Source organism: Bacillus rossius, chromosome 16 (assembly GCF_032445375.1).
Source record: "Bacillus rossius redtenbacheri isolate Brsri chromosome 16, Brsri_v3, whole genome shotgun sequence".
NCBI lineage: Eukaryota > Metazoa > Arthropoda > Insecta > Phasmatodea > Bacillidae > Bacillus > Bacillus rossius.
Genome location: NC_086343.1, coordinates 8,039,465 through 8,062,048, shown reverse-complemented (window position 1 = coordinate 8,062,048; position 22,584 = coordinate 8,039,465). Strand labels below are relative to the sequence as shown.

The window sequence follows — 22,584 nt, the reverse complement described above, 5'->3', positions numbered from 1 at the left end:
AATGATACATTAGATTGGAAAAAAATAGATAAAAATAGTTTGTTTACTTCTGTGATTTACAAATGCAGAAATGTGATTGGCTTCACATTGGAAGCATACGGCTCGCCCAAGCCTGGTACAAAATAGCAATAAGTTGCACTGGCAGAAATTCAACACTTCTAAATTAGGATAAATCGGCCTATGGGTCAGAATTTTGTAACTCTGGTCCTATCAATATACTTCCAAACTCTTCAGTCTTTAAAATTAAACAGTTGTTGGGTTAGATCACCTAAATAAACTAGTTAACTAGCCGATTAATTCGGCTTCGCCGAAAATATCATCCACCCGTATTAGCCAGCAATATAAGTGTTTTTAATTCACCATTTAAATTAATCGGACACCCACGCCATAGACTAACACTACCATGTAAATATATTGCATCTATTCTATATTTGTTTAGACAAAAGTCAATTGCATAGGAAATGTACGGTACCCTATTTTACGGTAAATTTCCTGTAAATTTGAATAGAGTGATTTGATTTGATTTATTATTTCATTCAATAGACCATACAATGGTATAGAATATGTCAAAAAAATTACAAATAAACATAAATACAAACACACAAATAGGTACAAGAACAGTATTAAAAGCATTACAAAATTAAAATAATATAATACAACAGCTGCTCTTCAATGAATAAGCACCTATTATATATTATATATAAAAGAAAAGTCTTACATAAAAAAAATTACGATGCTACCTCCTGTTCATAATCATCTATATTATAAAAAGCCTTATGTGATAAGTAAAAAAATAATTCCTTTTTAAATAAATTATATTGGTCCATATTTTTTAGAACTGATGATAATTTATTGAATAATCTAATACTAACATTTCTAACTGACTGTAAAGTTTTTTTCTTATTAACCCTTTGCAGATGAAAATCTGCATTAATTCGTGTGAAATGCTCATGAATATTATTATTTTTTAAATAAATTAATTTGTTCTTATGAATAAACAATAATACTTTGTGAATATAAATACAGCGCACAGTAAGAAGACCTAAGGATTTATAAATATCACGACAACTGTCCAAACGTTTCATGTGGAGTATAATTCTGATTAATTTTTTTTTGTATAATAAAAACTGATTGTAGATGATGTCTATTACTCCCCAAGATCTGTTGATTACTCCCCTAATACATAATTCCATAGCTGATTAAAGAATAAACATAGCCAAAGTAGGCAGACCATAGGCATTGTTTGGTAGTTATATGAGAAAGTACTTTAAACAAATAACACATACTGTTTAATTTATTTAGCAAACCAAACGTATGTTTGTCCAATGATAAAAATTCATCAATCTTAAGTCCAAGGAATCGTGAATGTGCCACAAAATTTAAGTTAGTATTTTTTTAACAGAGTACTTGGTTTGTTTGATTTTAATTTAGAGGAAAAAAAAAAACTTTGTTTTACCATAATTCAGTAGCAGTTTATTATTTGTAAACCAAGAGTTTAATGTATGTAGTGTATTCATAACCAGAGCATCAAGTTTAGAAGCTGGATTGGCTTTAACCAGTACATTAGTATCATCTGCAAAAGAAATGATAGGAATATCGGTAAAATTATAACTTAGATCATTTACATAGACCATAAAAAGAAGTGGTATAGGTTGATAACTTATATTATGTTTTAGGAATGTATTCAAAAATGTTTACTATTTACTTTGTTTTCAAGCAACGAAAACTAGAAACCTTCTACTCAATGACTTATAGTCATACACCTGAATTAGCCGTGTTCGCAAATCTTCGGATATATTAATTTTTTTTTTTGTTGTGAAGTGAAAAGTGTAACATAAATTCATTCCTCCCGAAAATAGATTTTCCCCCACGAGAATGGGAGGTTTTTCGCATGTTTAGAGGATCGTAACATAAGAAAGGTTGGTTGGGTAAAGTAAGTGATATTTAAAATACTCTAAAACTGTGAAATTGTAAAAAATTCTTGCTTGGTGTTTTTGAAGAGAAAATGTTTTACAGTCTGAAGGGTAATTTGAAGCGATGCGTAACGAAAAAGTGTAACGTTCAATACGTTAAAGAAAGAGTAACGATCAGAACGAGAGTGCGGTAACTGCTTTTGCTATTTGCCGCCATGTTTTTTTTTTTTTTTTTCCCCACTTGTGTGGCGGGTGCCACAATTTACTCATGTATTTAGGCTAAATTCGGTTTTTTGTACCATTTTAAAATTTGTAAGAAATAAAGGTTTTTTTTTTTTGTTTGATAACTCTCTGGGTTTAAATTTTGTAGGTTTGTTTTAATTTTATTTTTTAAACATTTTAAATTTAGTTTTCTGGTAATACCGTTTGCTGCTTTGGCAAAATTAATTTCGTTTCTCCGTTGATTTGACCAGCATTTTTAGAAACACTTATTTTTGCGAGTGCGAGGAGTTTTATCAATGGTCGTTTTGGATAGTGGCTACACATATCACGCCACTTTGAGGCTCCGCTGTCGTGGCCAGCGCAGAGCTGGGAGCGAGCCGCGCTGTCGGGGAACCACACATAACTTAGAAACATACAACTTAGAACGGCCATAACTTAGAAACACGTAACTTATAAACACACAACGTATAATCACACCACTTAGAAACGTCACAACTTAGAAACTAACAATTTAGAACTGTCATATATTAGAAACGCGTAACTTAGAAACACACAACGCCGAACCACAACTTAGAACTATCATAACTTAGAAACACAACTTAGAACAGGCATAACTTAGAAGATTCCCGCGCTGTCGGACCGGGACCCGTTTCGGCGAGTTTAGCGGGGTGCCGGACCTCTTTCAGTTGTGGAGCTGACGCATCGGACTCTGGCATCGGCGTGTTTCGACAGCGATGCTTTCTCTTTATAATTGGTGGTTTCGCCAGACGTTGACCACCCTGCTTCGATTCTTTCTAATCCCAGCTTGGACCTACGCATCGTCTTGAGCCGAAAGCAGAGAACGAGTTCAACTTGCATTTGACGTATATTTAAGTTTCGGATTTCATGTTTCGGTAGCTGTTTTTTTTTGACGTGACGTCAAATAAATCGATGAACGCTGGCTGCACGCACGAAAAAGTTTCCCGTTACGCACATTGTCCTGTTACGCTGTGTCTCGTTACGCTCATTGTACGCTTGCGCCGCATCTATCTATCTTCCACTCGATTTTGGAACAACCATCGATTTGACTTTTTTGAGGCACATTAAAATTGAAACACTCCCATTCGTTTCCTACTTTTCCTATCATCGTCCTATCCTTAACAGAATAACACATATTGGAAGAAGTTAAATAGCAAACATGTATAGAAGTTATAGTTAAAATAATCTCTTCGTTAATTAAAGTAATAAAATATTTGAATTAATGAGTGCAAATAAAAGTAAATTTATTAATTAAATTGTAGATTTTATTTCACTCCTTCTTTGTATCCATACAAAATAGTGATAATTCAATAAAACTGATTCAATTTTATTCATAAAAGTGTGCAATCATTTCATCAATGTTTTGTTATGACGTCACGTTAAATTATCGTCCGTAAACCGACTTTACAGACAACCAATTTATTATTATTATTATTATTATTATTATTATTCAAGAGCCGTGTCCCTTGCATGCAATTATATTATTTTCAGTTTGAAAAATGAACATGCTCGTTCGCTCGCGTGGTCCCCGTAATGCAGGAGTGCAGACCTAAACTTAGTATTTTTTTTTTAATTTGCTGCAGTTTTGTAGTAAGTTCCTTAAAAAAACATTTATAGAGGACTATAATATAAAAATTTTAATTAGCTATCCACGAACATTCTAAGAACTCTTTATAAGTAAAGTGGCCATTTATTTTTATTGGAAGCTTTTGTAAAATGGTAAGTAGGCATGGTTAAATTTGACATTTGCGTTTATGATATGCGCTGCCATGATATCCTTGTTTGGGTATAACCTCGATTTTGGGAGTAATTTGGAGTTTGATCAATTGTTTTACAAGTTAACCAGAAACTGCGCGTTGTTGGTGCTAGCAATTAACATTTTCGCCTTTCGACACGAAGAAATAAAGATGACATAAAAATAAAAATTATATTTGTGCTTTTTAAATTATATTCTTTATTCATTGATATTGAATACTGGTTTATATACGTAGAAACATTTATTTATTGTGAATATTAGTGATAGAAAATCTGTTTATAAACTTTATAAACTTATAAACAAGTGTATTTTTGTAAGTGAAGATACTTTCCCGTATGTATAATTTATTTGTATTATTAAATATTACATTATAATTGTAAAAATAATAAATATTATAATTTAGAATAAAAATTCAGCATATTTATTTATATTAACTATAAATTAAAATTTATCTCGATTATTTTATTAAATTAAATAATTAATTGTAGGGGAGACCGGGGATGGTTGTAACATTTCAACTTTGATGACAAATAACTACAAAGTTTTTTGAGTTTTAGTCAAACAAGTCATGGAAATAGAAAGCCGGTAATGTTATTTACGATCGATAGCAGATAAAAAAGTATCCTAAGTGATACAACTTACAAAAATTTGTGAAAACTATGTGGAGGCAGAATGTTACAACCATACCCATGGCGGGGTTGATTGTAAGTCAGGGCCGCCGAGAGGGGGGGGGGGGGGCAAAAGGGGCAAATGCCCAGGGGCCCGGTAGCCTTAGGGGCCCGGGCGCCCGGCTGGGAAGTGGAAAATAAATGGCTGGAAAAACATTTTCCCCCTGCCATTAAAACATCTTGTACTATATATATATATATATATATATATATATATATATATACATACACATATATACACTTATAATTGTTTTGTGTGTTCCTAAAACTGCAGTCGATAACCAATAACCTAACCGAGCAGTAGGTACTTGTAACATTCAGTTCACACCAAAATACTTGCTTAGTAGCAGAAATGGGAACGTTACAGGGACGTCGGAACAGGGGGGACAGCAGGGGCGAGTCGCCCCCGTGTTGTTGTGCATGGGGGGACGAGAGTAGCATTTCGCCCCCCTCCTTATCCCGGAATAAATGTTTGGTCCTAGTAGTATTTTTCTCAACATGTAGTTACAAATGTTGCATTGGTGATCACATTGATTAGAAAATCAAATTTATGATTGTCAATATACTGTAAAATGATTGCAAATTCCTAGATGGTATTTAATTTAAATTGTACTACATCTACTGTCAGAGTAGTATTTAATACATACTACGTCATCAAATTCTTGGAATGGTATATTTAATATTTTGGTTCGGAAACTCATTAAATAGCACAATTTTGCATCTAAAATTCCAAATTTTTCCGGGGGAGGACCCCCGGACCCCCCCGCTCTAGAACTGAGGTAAGTGTGATACATCTGTTCGTCCCCCCACTAATGAAAACGTTCCGACGTCCCTGGAACGTAATAAAAAATTAATATGTATTACAAATTTTTCAATGTAATGAACGTGGTTTAGTGTGTTTGATGTTTTCGAAGTAATAAAATTGATGATTACTTTACATTATTTTAATATATATTTACTTTTAGAATAAATTATTATACTTACGTATTTTAAACACTCATATAATAATGCAATTTCTGATTACCATTTAAGATTATTTTTTTAGCAACATATACATCAGAATTAATTATTATTTGTATTTTGATGGGATTAACAATGTAAAAGTGCACTGAGATTATACATGCAAATGCTCTCTTTTTTTTTTTTTTTGCGTAACTAGGAAATCGTTATGTATGTTCAAATGAAGTATGCAATTTTACGATACCATATATATTTATGGTATAGGCCTACGTAGTAGTGGTATGCAAAAAAAAAAAAGGAAGGGGGCCTACTACCCCAGCTGCCCAGGGGCCCATAAATTCTCTCAGCGGCCCTGGTAACAGTACTTGGGGTTGGTTGTAACAGCACATTAAGACAATGAATTTTTATCAATAAAGGCTGTAGACTACATGAAAAGTAACATGGATAGTATCTAAACAAAAGGATAATGTTCAAAACACACATCAAGGAAATATTTGCTTAAAATACATTTAAAAATCCAGTATTTAACAAAAACATTTCAAATTTAGGCCTACCCTATAAAACAGAATTTTAATATTTACATAATTCGTTAGAAAAACACTTTCTCTGTCTGATGCATATATATTAATAATACACAAAGTATATTTCAATTATAAACTCATGGGATTTCACTTTAAATAAATCAAAGAAAATACAAATATAGCTAAATAAAATATTACAATGAAAAAAAAAATAAAAAAATAAATAATAATGCTTCTGCAAAAATTTTACTAGGCACTTCTTACTCGGATATTCCATCTGACATGCAGTTGAGACATATATACCGCTTGGACTTCTTCGCACATTGTTAATGAGCCCATTGCTTGCAATCCAAACATTGCACCCACTCCTCCCCAGGTTTGCTTTTTGAAAATTGTTCTATGCAGACTAAACACAAACAAGCTTCGTAATAATCTTCCTCTCCAGATAAAGTTATTTGAATATCCTTCGTTATTCTTTTTTTCAAGTGTGCTCTTGCAGTAACTTTTTTCTTCTTTTCTATGTGTTCGTTCTTGGACATTTTTCTTTTCTTGTATTGATTTTCGATAGCTTGCTTCTCAGGAGTACACCTATCTGTTAACACAGCTCTCTTACGCTCAATCCTCTTCCTTGTTGTTTTCCTTGTTCCCGATTTAGGAAATGGTAGCACTATTTCAGGAGAAAATTTACGTTTTGATGTTATCACTTCAGAACCAGATGATGTAGACTGCTTTACTGGTGTTGACGGCAAAGAAGACACAATAACTGAAGTAGACCTAGGTGAAGTGGCCATTGGCCTAGAATACCCGTCAACTGAAGTGTTCATCTCTGGATTAGGCAACAAAGACACATTAGCTTGGGCAGCCTGTGTAAGTGTTTCAATCGTGGCCTTGCCGCGATCACTTTTCCTCTTGGGATTTCTCATCTACAAATTAAAAAAAAAATCATTAAAACATTTTAAACATAGAATATAACTGATTTAGTCCCACAAATTTATTTCCAATGTGCTATTTGAAAAAATATATTCACTAAAATGTATTAAAATTAACTTTAAACAACGAAAAAACATCATGTGTGTTGCATTGTTACACCAGAGGGGCCGGGGCAGGTTTTAACAACCTGCCCCGCACGACACCATTACCGAAAAAACCCTGTGTGAACAGAACTTTACAAAACATTTGGAAGATAGAGCCAGGTATTTGTAAAGCACAATGCGTTATCCGACAACGTACCTATTTTAAACATCATCATTGCTGCATTACGCAAGAGACGGGAACGTAAGTTCGATGAAGGATGTAATTCACTTACCTTTAAAAAAATCAAATAATTTGATGTGGCGAACGTATTCTCCGGCGTAGGGCGTTGACAGTCACGTATAAACTGACTCATGAACAGGCACGTCGGTTGATGTAGAGACAACTGCGCTCTGTTGAGACCTGAACGAACTATGTCGTCTGTTACAACCTACCTCGTGTTACAACCATCCCCGGTCTCCCCTATAGGTACACGTATTTATATTAATACTGAAAACTTATTTAATTTTTTTAAATTTGATAATTGATATTTTACCAACAGCGTTTATAATATCACTCCAATTCTTTTATTATTTTAATTATTTGCATGCAAAATTAAAGTTAGTTTTTTTGTTATCACACCAAGTAAGTATAACTAATAACGCGCGTATGTAAGTACACGCACACATTTCTGTTTGTTTTTATAGCTCTGCTGTGTTTTACCCACTTGAGGCGGTGTCTTGTTCAGGATGTTGTTTCCTAGTGTGTTCGACTAAGTGCTTCCGAATTAGCTGTTGAGTTGGATGTACCTCAGAGGCTCTCTTTCCTAATACCATGCCTCAGAGGTGACAGGCCACTTGAGCGTGTTGTCTCGCCCTTAGGCCGGGTTTGCAATCCAAGCAAGAAACACAAGACGCGAAAAGTTCCATTACGATGTGTTTTCAAATGCTCGTTTATGTAAACTAAGCAAGCTGCAAAAACAGCAACGCAGGCATCGGACAACTTTCAAATTCGTGCGTTTCGGTTTGAACTTTACTCCCTTCCATATTTGAAGGGAAGTGCCAGCGTGTTTTTTTTTTGTATCTTCTGTAGGTGGGCATGTGGGTTAGGTACATTGAGTACTGAGGACACTGCTGTCCTGAAGATGGCGTCTGCATTGTCGACCGAAACATCTGTGAAGCTTTCGCGATAAATATGTACAGTCGCGGTAGATGCCAAAAAAAATGCTAAAAATCTGAAAATACTTTTATTTTGTGCCCTTTCACTTCCTCTTTTCAAATCAACCGGCGGAGGTAAGAAATTCCAAATACTTTAGGAGATATCGAATTTTTAAATTTCATCATATGTAGAGTCGCGGTAGATGCCAAAAAAAATGCTAAAAATCTGAAAATACTTTTATTCTGTGCTCTTTCACTTCCTCTTTTCAAATCAACCGGCGGAGGTAAGAAATTCCAAATACTTTAGGAGATATCGAATTTTTTAATTTTCATCACAATACCTGCATAGTATGCGGCATCACCATTGTTTCTTGTCATAGATAATAAGGTTTCTTGTTTACGAGTATCATGTTTCTTATTGGACAATTTTGTCACGTGACTGTTCCGTGATTGGCCAGTATACAAATGAACCAATAGGTGATTATTTATTCCGTGATTGGTCAGTATTCAAATGAACCAATACGTAATTATTTATTCATTTATTGTTCAATACGATGTTTAATTAATCGGTCAACTTCTGCCGTGAACGACTACATCATTTCCTTATAGTGGCAAAGGAAATGTACCCGCCTCCAACTTAGGTGAGTTTTTAACGTTTCTAATTTTAAAGTATTATTTTTTTATTTGGATATTGTTGCGCAAGTAATAAGTAAAAAAAAAAATTACGTGAGTTATGTTCATCATTTGTCCGGGTTTTGTTAGGTCAGGTTAGTTACATTATAAATAATTTAAAACTAAAGAACCATTCAATTAAATTCACATTATTTTTAATGTCCGCTTAGTTTGAAAGTATTTAAAATGTAACTGACCTGGGCCCTATTTCATAAAACTTATTAGTATCATAATTAGGAGTCAGGAGTCATAGAAGTAGCTGCTAATTATAAGTTTTGTTTCATAAAACTAGTAGTGTAAAAAAGTAGCTAGTAGTGTAGGACTCCTAATAATGAGTAATAAAATGAGTTCAAAATCAAGAGTGTTTCATAAACTTCAAACACAAATATATTGCACTGATTATTAGCACTGAAATTTATCAATCTTAGCTTTATAATAAATCATTTTAAGAGTCATCAATTTTTAGAGAACAGCAGTGGTATCTGTTTGTGTAGTACAAAAATTTAACAAAGAAAATGGAATCCTCAGATTCTAGTGGAAGTGAAGATGATGATGATGTAATAGTAAGACGTCCGAGACATTTTCAAGAAAGGAAAACCTAAACGTTGTTAGAGGAAACATATGAGTACAATGAACGTTTTAGGTTAACACGTAGTGTTTTTAATTATGTGCTCACAAGGATTGAACCTTTTTTATTCCATCCAACAGCACGGAACCAGGCACTTTAACCTAAGCAACCACTGCAAATAGCACTACACTGGCTTGGTAGTGGTGTGCAATACCACTGCATAGCAGACATGCACAATGTTTCTAAAAAGCTACTGTCTAGAGGGCAATTGGCTTAGTCTTTGTCGTTTGTGACTAAACCGATTGCTACTACATAATCACGAATTTCTGTCTAACATAACTTCTTCACATCTTTTGTTAAAGTGCCAGCAAATGCACCAAACAGAACATCTCTATTCTCGAAATTTTTTCATATTTCCTGTTTTTAAGTTCTCTTTTAGCCATTTTTACACAATGTTCAAAAATGTAAACATCAAAATATCACCCACCAACATCAGCTGACTATTAAACTAATAAAATTAGTGAAATATTTTAGCAGTCCTTCAACTTTGTTTATGAAACACAAATTTATACACTAATAGCTACTTTTTATTTCACTACTATTTAGGAACTGATATTATTACTGTGTTTATGAAATAGGGCCCTGACCTAATCGACCATTTTATTTATTACGCATTCACTAACACACGTCAAAATAAAAAATGGCGACGTTCGAAGGGTTAAACGGGCGTTGTATTGCTAAATTAAAAAATTAGATATTTCATAAAGTATTTGGAATTTCTTATCTCCGCCGGTTGATTTGAAAAGAGGAAGTGAAAGAGCATAGAATAAAAGTATTTTCGGATTGGTAGCATTTTTTCCCGCATGAATACGCAGGTATTGTGATGAAAATTAAAAAATTCGATATCTCCGAAAGTAGTTGGAATTTCTTATCTCCGCCGGTTGATTTGAAAAGAGGAAGTGAAAGAGCACAGAATAAAAGTGTTTTCGGATTTTTAGCATTTTTTTGGCATCTACCGCGACTGTACATATTTACCTTGTGTGTAATTTCATTACTTTCGTAAGTGAATCCGTTGGTGAGTGTGATATCCACCACGAAAAAAAAAATCTCAATGCGAGCAGCTCAATTGGTGCCGGATTTCCATCTTGCAATTTCAAATATTTTGATACCGTTTTCAATAAAGCTTCCGTGCAATTTTTTTTTTGTTTGACATGGCATAGAACTTGGCTTGCGTTTGCAATAAAGCTTCCGTGCAATTTTATTTTTTGTTTGACATGGCATAGGACTTGGCTTGGCTACTGGTTGACGTCAACACTTGCAAGCTGGTGTGATTATCATAATGGTTGTAGTCACTAGCGAGAAATAAGTTATTTCCTCGCGGCACTCACAGACTAGAGCCTGTTAAATAGTAAATGTGTGGTCACAACAAGGTAGAAAAATTCCGAGAGATAATATTTGTGCCTTGACGTGCCAAAAATTAGATTAAACAGTTCAAAAAGATGTGAAAAATACCAAGATGGCAGGGTGTAATCCCCCTTAGAGAATTTTCAGTGTACTGGGGTTTTATTCATGCAAAAACATTGGCTAATGTAAACACGCATATTTATTTGGACCTACAGACCCCATTAGTCAGATGGCAGCTGACGAGTTCCATCTTTCCAAGTGTTCTGTGTGGACTCTAGACTTAGCGAGAAAAAAGTAATGTGGACATACTGACCATGTCTTCACAGATTTTGACTGAAACTTACAGTGAGTGGGCTGGGAGAGATCCGCTGTTTGTTTGAACCTCTGGTTAGGCCCATGTGATGGTATCCCAATAAATAAACCAAAATTTTATGTGTTTTCTTTAGCTGTGGGCTCACCAAAATGGAACAGTTTGCTCGACAGCCAGTTAGCCATAGCTGGCAACTTGAATCATCTGAGCTCCTTACTACAGTCCAAGTACAAGTTAACACTTGGCTGGTGTTTTGGGGGAGCTTGCGAAGGAAGGGGGAGGAAAGAGAAGAGTGTACAAACCTGCATTTTTTGCTCATTCGTCCAGAATGTAAGTACTGGTTTTGAAGTTTATGAAGTTGCAGTTGGTTCCGTTGCCAGTAGGTTAACTCTACTGCGGTCGCGCAAGTTACCACTCCATGCGTCAGGCTTTACACACACATTTTTTTGGTTTAATTATTGCGGTGTAGGTTTTAGTGGTTAGTTAAAATCGTTATTTTGGTAATGCACTGTATGTCGTAGAAAAAATCCCGAAGAGCAGGCAAAGACAAATGAGTACACAAACGTAAAGAAAACTAGCCAAAATCAGCAGATGTCAAATGTTAAATGTAAAGACAACCCAGAGAATTACGTGGAAGGAATTAGAACAATAACTGATTGTGGCTTGTTTTCTGTGCGTTTGTGTGTCCATTTTTCTTTGTCTGTCCTTCAGTTTTTCTCCGTGGCATACAGCACCAACTGGCAACAGCGTATTTCCAAAATAATGATTTAAATCAACCTTCCCAATTGCAAGAATCATTCAAAGAACTTTTTGAAGTTATAAAGTTGATCAGGCATTTAAAAAAATAATAAACATGAAGACACTCAAAAAATAAGTTTATATTCTGTCCACATCAAAATATACATTTTACATTGAAACCACTTGATTGTTGAGTCACAGAGAAAGTGGGAGGGCTTAAAGTCGAAGCTGCAGGCATGCGAACAAGACCAAACTGCTGTTATTTATTTTGCAAAGAGAAAAACTATTCATTATACTTTAGAGTTTATTAACAAACTAAATTTACGTATCAATATTATTTCGGAGAATAATATTTTTTTTGTAACACTGAAATATTTTTAAAATGTACCATTGATTTTTATATAAAAACAGTATTACATTACTCCATTTTTAAATATCAAATACAAATTTTAATCTTTTATAGTAAGAATAAATCTGTCCCAACTTTTTCACCAACGGTAAAACATTTCCCGTTGGTGATAAGACAACGATACAAACTTTGTGCTTGGTGAATGTACTTCTTCACTCACAATTGACATCAATGCATGTATTTTTCTTGTTTGATTTATGTTTATGTCTGTTGAGTTCACTTGTCAAATTAATATTATTTCTTAAAACTATACACTTGTGCATATTAATTTTCCGTAGTGTTAAACATATTCACTTTTTAATTCTATTGGCAATCAGGACCATCGTGAGTGGTGGAAGTGTGTGTGTGTGTTTGTGTGTGTGTGGGGGGGGGGGGGGGGGTTGTTGTTTCAAAATTCCCAGCCTGAGGAGTTCCAGTGGCATTTGAAAGTTTTTTATTTTAATATGCGAGTTTACCCTGATATAATGAAATTTACAAGTTTATTACCAATATAATTAATTGGAAACCTTACAAGTTATGTGATACTTGCAGATAACATTTACAGTTATGGCAAGGGTAATTTTTTTTTTAATTGTTGGGTTTGAAAAGTTTTACATAAGTAATGGAGACTGTAAATTTTTTTGACCCGGGCCCTTAGTTTTTCTCGATGACCCTATCGGCACATGCACTAGGTAATAGGTAAAATGCATACCAGCACAAATAACAATGAACATAAACACCACACAGTTACAGCATTGTGTTAAGGTATTAAAGTATTTATCTGTGTAATCTAATAGTAATAATCTTTATATGTTTGTTATGTTAAAAACGAAATCAATTTATAAGGTTTTGGATCACATTCATTAAAGTTTATACATAAATGACTAAAACTTAACCTGTGTTGCTACATTTTATTTTCCTACATTTAAAGATTATCTTTAAGTACAACAGAGTTTAAGATGTGTCGTAACTTATGATGTCTGTGAGGCCTATGACTGTAAAATAGTGAGCATTATGTTTTTGGATTAAGCTTTTTATATTATAATGAAAGTAAAACCAAATTATTTGGAAATATCAACTTGGGATCAACATTGGCTTTAAATACTTTTTTTTTTTTTAATTTTTTTAATGTCTCAGCATTTATGTAGATTCCACAGATGTGGCCATTTAATGAATTATTTTCCCTTATGAACTAGTACTGAATGATATTGATCTTTGATGATGTATCTTTTAAGAAAACTAATAGTGAACTAAATTAAAAGATAATAAGATTAGCCATTGTTGTATAATGCAAAAATATTACGTACAGACATACAGTGTAAAGATGAAGCACTTTTACTCATAAAACATGAATCAGGAGCCCATTTTAATTTGTATGTATGCAACATATAGATTGCAATCTTACATGATGTAGAAAAAAAAAACCAGCTAGAAAACGAGCTTGATCTCCCAATTTAACAGTTTATAATATATTAGTTTTTTGGGATTGATTTCATACCAGGATACTATCCAACTCATGCTCTGTTTACACTAACAGATGAAGAGTTAATCCGTTTCCTTTTATTTAAACTTGTTGTGATAAATAAGGGCAACTAATCCATCCGGTAATTTAGCTACAATACGCATTTGTAAAGTACAAACAAATAAAGTATAATTATAATATTTAATTTACCATGTAAAAGGCAGAATATATCTTTTTAGTTAAATATGGAAAGAAAACATGGAAAAGAGAAAATGAGCGAAGGTGAGGACAATTGTAAAATCTTTTTATGCTAATATGACTTTGATCATACTATCATAATTGGCTTTGTAAAAGTAGTACATGTTACCCGACATAAAAAATGTGATGCATAGTTTACAAGTTTCAACATATATACATATTAGTTCATGAAACCTCTTCTTGCATGTTATATCTACCATAAACTATACATTATACATAATAATGAGCTACAAATTAAAACTCATGGACTCACTATTCATACTTTATAGACACTATATTTACAACTTTACAATGAAATTGACATGATTTTCGAGTGAACTGTGATAAACATATGTCATGATAACCAGCATAATGTAATTAAAATGACTCAAAAATTACTATTTCTCATATTTTATGTAACCACTCATCTTACAATTCTATACATAACAATCACACACTTTTAAGATACAGTAACTTAAATAATGTATGGTTTACTACTAATAAAGTAAAGCATGGAGTTTGGTGCTACAAAATTATAAAAAAATAAACAATTTTTTTTTAAATCATTATGAATAAGGATATTTTAATAAAATTCTGTATCCATGGTGAGAATAAATAGGTGAAACCAACCCAACTGTGACGTCACACGAATTCGAGTTACTTGGGTTGTTGAATGCTACGCTATGACTTTAAAAAAAGTTACAGCTGCAGACAACTCAATGGTTTCACCTACTATTTCTACTGCGGCTAATGACCACCTTCCAATGACGAGAATGACAATCAACCCTGAGCCCTGAAATCAGTGCTACAAACATATGCTGCAAAAAAAAAAGTTTTGGATTGCTAGGCATTGAACTTTGTGAAAGTCAAACTAAAGATAGTAGTGCATTCATATGAAAATTAACGAACAACAATGCATGAAACTATCTATGATTGAAAGTAATTTTACCACAATCAAATATGTACAAAATGGAAAACATATATTTTGATTTGAAAACATTTTCTTTGGCACTGTCACAAGCAATGTAATTATTCTTGGACAAAGTGTCTACAGATACCTGGTGAACCAATCTCAGGACTTTTTCAGAATGTTTCAATAAATTTTTTTCGTAACATTTTATTACACAGTCATTTTTATTTATAACAAGTAGGGATGAGCCAATCAAATCTCCAAATACCATCAAATCCGTAGTATTCGATGGATTCAATACTCGAAGAAAAATATTTGTAGAAAAATATTACAAGTAATAATAGTAAATAAAAAATTCAACATTGATAACCTCTGAAGTTTATGAGATCATTTTTTTTCCCTCATACCTATTCTGTTACTATTCTCCAAGATATTGTACTTTTAACATGTAATTTTATAAATAAAATTACAATAAGTATTGATTCTGAAAGTTAGTTTGTAAAACTACCATTTAAAGGCTAGAATATTTCAAAATCATAGTTAATATATTATTTTATTTTTTTCCCCTCGACACCTACATTTGGATTCGAGGGGTATATTCGAGGTACTCTCTGAGATTCAAATTTGAGATTCAGATTCGAGAATATTGGGGTTTGATCTGTCACTAATGATAAAGCAAAATTTAAATTATTTTACGAAATAAGAGAAACAATTCACGGGAATAGGATTGCTATGTTTAGGAAGCTAAAATATTTTCAGAGATAATTTCCAAAAGATTTTAGTAAAGTCTGAAACTAATACAATTTAATGTGCAACTATGAACTGAAGTGATGCGTTAAGAAAAAAAATAAAGTTAGTAAAAGGCTGCTGGAAATTAATGTTTTGTGACTTCCATCGCCGTTGCTGTTTACTGACGTAAGAACATCTTAGCTCTTGGTGTTCTGCATTTAGTAGGAGTAACTTCGCGAATGGAACGGCAGTCGCGTGGAACGGATATGTGTAATCATGGTGCTGCCATCTGTGACGGATGGCCCGAACCGTAGTTCACAAGACCAAAGGTAAACTTTATAATATTAAATGTTTAATGATGAATTTTAACAAGATGGAAAGTATTTTAATAAATAATTTTGTTTTCGAAAAAAAAGATCTAAAGCCGAGGTTTAGTATTTATTCAAGCTTTTTTTTGGTTTTATAGGAGCCGTTTCATTACATAGTTTAAAATTTCAGTCTCCTAATCAAATATTTTGATAGTCAACGTAGCTGCTCCAGCAGAGAATTCTAAATGTGGGTGAAGAAACAGTGTGTGATTGGTGTTGAGAAATGTAGTTGAATGTATTTATATATATCATTTCAACGTTATTTTAAAAAAATTCTACGTTTAATTTCTTGACCAAGTTTTGTATTTTAAGTGTCTGTGCAACATGAGAACACATACAATTTGCTCATGATCGAGGTTAGATGTTACACATCTCTGGCAAGTACTTAAAGACTTGGTCACATTTGTTTTTTTCCAGGACTTTTTCTTGACCTGAAGAGACGTTGTTGCAGTGTGTAGTCTCTCAAACTTTGCGAGTGGTGGCGTGGGGGGTAAGTGAACCCCCGTTATTAGAAGGTGGTCGATGAATATTCTTACAAATGCTGTAGACAACTTATTGAAAGCTCTTCGTTAGCTTTAGAAATGACCATTACAAAAAAAAAAATCACAAAAAAAATTTTTTAGAATAGTTTTCTTGTCTCGAATGTTATTTTTCTTCAGGGAATGTTTCACTTGCAGAATGCACTTTTAAACAGTCAAACCCTACTTAAATATTATTAATATATGGTTGAAATAAGTATGTACCAACTTTAAATAATTGTTTTTAAGAAAGTTGCACATCATATTATAAATAACATATAAAAATAGAGGCACTGTAACAGTTAAAACTTAAATAAACAATTTTTACACTCTTAAAACTCTTTCAAAAATATTAAAATTTATATTTATAGATAATCAACAACCTCCAAGTAAACATTTAAACGATAACAGTGTTAAAATACACACTCTTATTTTATTTAACTTGGGCCAACAGTACACTATATGTTAAAGCAAAAATATAATACTGACATACATATTTCAAACTTTCGAACCCTTGCATGGAATGTATTTAGCTTGAGCCAATAACATGTTTGTCACAAACAATTCTAATAATTTAATAATGTTAATATTTTTAAAGTAAGTAATTCTTCTTTAGGTGCACTGAGACAGATATTTTAATATGCAACAAATTGTTGTGTAAAACACAATGGAAATATAACAGGATGAAGTACAATGTGCATGTGCGTTTTGTCCATTTGTGCTCAAATGCAAGATATATAATGTAGCACGTAGTTTATTTTCTAAAAATAAAAAAAATACCTAATGAAACTAACAAATAAAAAAAATGCTCATATACAAGTAATTCAGATATTGCTGGGCATAAATTTAATGGTTGACAAGCAATTTTTGAATATAAACTCTTACGTTCGAAAACGCGACCCTGTAAGTTTACAGGCACGAATAGTTGGGGAAAAATTTGAATATTGCGCACATTAGACGTGTGTCACTTCATTGGCTGAAAGGACGCGCCATCGCAGAGCCCTGGTGTCCAAATGCTTAGCGGAAAGCAAGGCGACAAAAAAGCGCAGATTTGTAGTTGGCCAACGCACTAGCATCCGTAGCACACAGCAGTCTGGTTTACAGCACAGTAGGCCTATGTGAAGCGAACATCAAATCAAATGTTTAAAATATTTGCGAAGTCAATTCGAACTGCGAATATTATTCTCTGTGAAGCTGTGTTACACTTACTGTTTAAAACACAAGATTGAAGTTGAACGTTTGTAGTGCTTGAACTGATTAACTGATTGACCAACATATATAACATCATTCAATAAAAAAAAATATAAAATAACCATGCATATTATTCATACTGGGCATTAATAAAAGCAAATGGAGTGCCTTCTTTTGATTTTATTTTTTTTAAGTAAACAACTTTACTAAATCAACGCATACACAACGGGCTTCCAATGTTTTAAAGCTTTGCAACAAATGCGGAGCTTCAATTCGAACGCGAAGCTTTGCATCTCGACAGAAGCTCAGGGGCGGCTCTTCTGTTGAAAATATGGACATTAATGGAAAAAAAATAATTAAATATTTATTATCTCGTTACTTTAAGTGCTGGTGAATACCTGTTTCCATTCATGATTTAGTATTAGGAAGAAAAAAAAATTCGAAGCTTTTATTGCCATGTATAATGACGCGATTCTACAGGAAATTTAACAGTAAATATTCATAAAACTGACCTGAGGATAATTTATCCGGTAAGAATAAATGTTTTTAAATTTTCTGGGGGAGGGTCCATGAAAGTGAATACCCAGGGCTCCGCTAAGTCGAGGTCCGTATTTTTGAAAATCAATTGATTACCTTACCTTAATAAACTCATTTTTACAGCCTTGTTCTTTTTTTTTTTTTTTTTTTTCACACCTAAGATTCTCCCGCTCCTCAAAAACTGGCACTCTGGACAAATGACAGTCAGCCTGTTTGTAAAGTGTAAAATCTGAGCCTGTGTACAGACAGCTGGTTGCTAATATACTCTAAACATCTGCACTGGCCTCGTCGCATGCTTCCAACGGAGCGTTTGAACATCACTGCGATGAGATCATGCATCTTCTCAGCCAAAGGTGTGGCGTGTAATGAGTGCAAAATTCATACTTGTGTGAAGGGTTACGTTTCCGGACTTAAGTGCCTTACCAAATATTAGTTGTTCAGTCATTCCCTGCCTTAAATTTAAACCCATCAATTTTTGAACATACTGTATATTTTTAATAAATCAATAGCTGCTACTACTAATACTTTTTTTTTAATGATGAAACTAGTGAACAGAATTTCTGCAATTTGGCTCTTTTCAGGATTACTTATAATGTAATAATTTATTAGCCAAGAATATTATTTAAGAACATACACAGGAATAATGATATTTGCCACTTTGTTGGTTCTCTTTAATTTTATTAATGTTGTGCGTTCTCCTCATTTTGATTTTAACTTTTAAGTTTTATTTATGCCGAACAAACCTAAGTACATGCACTTTTTTTTTAAGGTTAAATTACAATGAAGTGATTCTTATCTCTGCCAATTCTGTTCAGTTGCAGCTACCTATTATGATTGAAGGGTGAGAGTTAATGTTTGACTGAACAAAATGGTGTGTCATGCTCGGATAATCTTATGCTCATAAAAAAAATTCTGTAACTGGTGAAAATGAATATGAAGTGGTAATGATATGTAGCAGTAGATGAAATGTAAAAGTATATGAAGTTCACTGTGAAAGAAACATACCAGTGGCACACACAAAATTTTTGAGAAGTATCCAAAATTAGGATTTTTTCTACAATATTAATTTTACAAAATTAATTTTATTATTAAAATATATTAACTAATGATCATGTTAGTGTTGGGTCAATTGATATTAAAAATTGCAATGAAATCTCATTGCAACATACCTTAAACACCCCAATGTTTTGGTACTAAATGATTATAGTTCATTATACTGAACTGTTACTGTACTAAATGCAAAAGTGCTTAAATGGTTCTGAATATATAACTTTGAAGTGAAATATCCAGATGTGAAGTACTTTGTAATGAGTTTTTACTGTGATTGGTTTCATCAATCACCACAATCCCAAGGTAAGTACTAATCCAGTGGTTTTATGGTTAAAAATGATTGCTGTTTGGATGCTCGATACATATTACGAATACTGTTCAACAAAATTCTCGTAAGATGATGTTAAAGCACGGTCTTCACAAATATCTCATAGAAAGCAATTTTTTTCCCTCAGTGTACCTAATTTAGACAAGTGCAAATACATGTTTATATATATATATATATATATATATATATATATATATATATATATATATATATATAAAAATATATATATAAAACACTATTAGTTGCAGCATTTATCCCAATAATATCCATCAAATATGTGAAGTCATACAATATATTTGTTTACTGACAAAGATTTGTATTTAATATTCATAACCGTAAATGCATAAATTAAGCATATGCAATAAATTAAGTAAACATATTTTGTAAATACCCAATGAGTTTCTGTAGCTGTATATAAAATCAGGTGCTCCAATAGCTTTATATAAAAGTTAGGCATAGAAATCAAAACTGAGAATTTTCTCGCATTTCAGGATAAAAAAAACTTGAACATAAATTTTGGGAATTGACCCAACACCATATAGTATATACGCACTCAATTTTTTAACCCAAATTTGTTTAGCAATCGCTCTCTTGCATTCCTTGTTCGTCTCAAATTTTCTCAACGGAAACACATTTATTGAATATTGTCTAATATAGTGGCAGATGGTCACGCAAGTGTTATCGCGATAGATTGTTTGAACTTTTACATTTCGTTCAGCCGTAGCCAGGGTTTTGTGAAGGAGGGGTTCCAGTATAACCATTACATAATTTTTTTACGAGTAAGTTTTGTTTGAATTTTAAAAGAAAATTGATCGGCACACTAAAATCTGAGGGAATAGCAGACTTTTAGAATTCCAATGTTTACACATAGAAATTTAAGTAAAGCTTTTGCATGAGAAAAAAAAATTAAGCAGAGAACACCTTAATTTGCTTAATTACCAAGGTTAGATGTTTACACATTACTGGCGAGTACGGAAATACTCACTTATTGTTGTTGTTGTTGTCACACTAGCACCGCTCGGTCTCAATCGCAGTGTGGTTGTTTAGTTTTCTTGGCGGATCTCCCAAATATACGGCGAGAATATTCTGCGAGACGACAATGAATGAAAGAGAGCTATTGGAGCATAATAATTACAGAAGAATCCTCTGATTGGCGGTGGTGACAACTCGGCGTGCGAGACAAATATTAAGAACAAGGGCGGGGGGGGGGGGGGGGGGAGACTAATACCGGACTGCTTCAAGATTTTTGCGTGAAATTCCTAGCGTTCCCTTTCACGTCGGTCCGGTATATGGCAGAGGGCATGCCCAGTCCCAACAATGTATCTGTTTAAAATACACGTGGTACCAACATTATGACAACTAAATAATATTTTGTTTTCTCTTAGAGAAAACTTATTTTAATCACTACACAGATTTATGGTGAAAAAATAAAAACCTCCAGTGCTTCAAATTTCTTAAAAAAAGAAGTTGAATTATATTGAATGTGTTGGGAATCGCACCTCTTTCCGCTAGGTTATTTTTACCATGCTCTTGTCCGTGTTGTAGGTGTAGGTATAGCTGTCCGGTGTTAGTCCTCTAGTGCTGTAGTTCCTTGTGTTGAGAAGTCACCCGGCAGAAGAGGAAGGGAGTCGTGTGCGCGCCGCTGGTGGTGGGGGGGAGGGTCGCGGGCTCTACGAGTCGAGACTGCTCGCCGCCATGTCCGGGATGTTGTTCAGCTTGGTGGACTGCGTCCAGTAGTAGTGCGGCGGCCCGCTCGAGAAGCAGTACTTCATGTCGAGCGGGGTCGTCTGGTCCACCCAGTACATCAGGTAGAAGTTGCACATCTCGTCGTTGTTGGTCGGCCTGCGGGGACACACGACAGGGGTCCCTCCTCCGCACTCCCGACAGACGAACACTGTTCCAAGGCTTACTAATCCCTGCGCTAGTCGGGACCGCGACCCAGCCAGACAGGGTTTCCAGTGATGCCAACTGCCTGGCACACCCATCAGTAATCACATTCATTCACACTGACGTCGTCCGGGCCTGCGGCCCCCTTTGAGCCCGATATGCCACCGCCCAAACACCACCATCTCTGTTCAAACCTCCCGCTTGTGCGTGCGTGTGTGCGTGTGTTGGTAGCCCGGCAAGAGGGCACTTAGCTGCAGTGCGCCGCACCCCTGTTTGTAATTAATATTATTGTAACCTTTTCTTTTCGCCCCTAAAATAGTGTCCCGACGAGCCAGTGTCTTTTGTTTTACTAATATATTATGTTTTTGTAATAAAATACGTGCAGGCACGGACATTGGCGCTCCCTAGCGGACGACGACAAAACCAACGTATAACATTTATTCAAACTATTTTACCACATAAGTAATTATTACAGACGGTCTGGTCATGGATGTGTATATGCTAATTTTTATAAAGAGTCCATGTTATTTTCAATAATAACCCGGGGCACGCAGTCGCAGAGATGTAACGGTAATTGTGTTCGGCGCGAAGGGCGCCATATTTCCTGCCGCAAGCCCTTGTCTCACCCCAGTCTTCTTCTTCAGCCGGCCGAGAGCGGACGTCTCTGCAAACACCCCGAGGACATCACCTTTGTCTCACCGATAAGTAGTTCTGCTCAGTTAATTAATTCAAATCGTTTTCTTTCTATCCTCGGGGCCTCTCTCGGTCGGTGGGGCTGTTTTAATTAGTAATTGTTATACTCTCCAGAGTTTTTAACCACCTGTGTTCTAAGTAAAAGCTTGAGGCAGCCACGTGTGTGGTCCGCCTCCTCAACTAAACCGATTCGTGCCTCGGGCGTTTTAACAGTATCAAGGAAGGATTGTATGAGGGCGTGTAACGTAGAGATAAATAAAACCAACTTAATTGAGTCACATGTCTTTGTGTTCGGGAGGGCCACGTGGGTCCTTAACCCAGTCAGCTGTGTGTGGGATGCCCTAAGAGCCCACTGCGGTGAAGTAGAA

At 34.3% G+C, this 22,584-nt stretch overlaps 1 protein-coding gene across 2 annotated transcripts in view; it reads right to left on the bottom strand.

The window, feature by feature from the left end:
* Nucleotides 1–12,038: 12,038 nt before the first annotated feature.
* Nucleotides 12,039–22,584, bottom strand: part of LOC134540387 (peptidylglycine alpha-hydroxylating monooxygenase) — a 49,160-nt gene continuing 38,614 nt past the window's right edge. For both annotated transcript variants that reach the window (XM_063383082.1, XM_063383083.1), the window contains exon 10: nucleotides 12,039–21,478. In XM_063383082.1, the coding sequence (XP_063239152.1) occupies nucleotides 21,307–21,478 (172 nt within the window). In that variant the 3' untranslated portion in view covers nucleotides 12,039–21,306. The remainder of the gene's footprint in view (nucleotides 21,479–22,584) is intronic.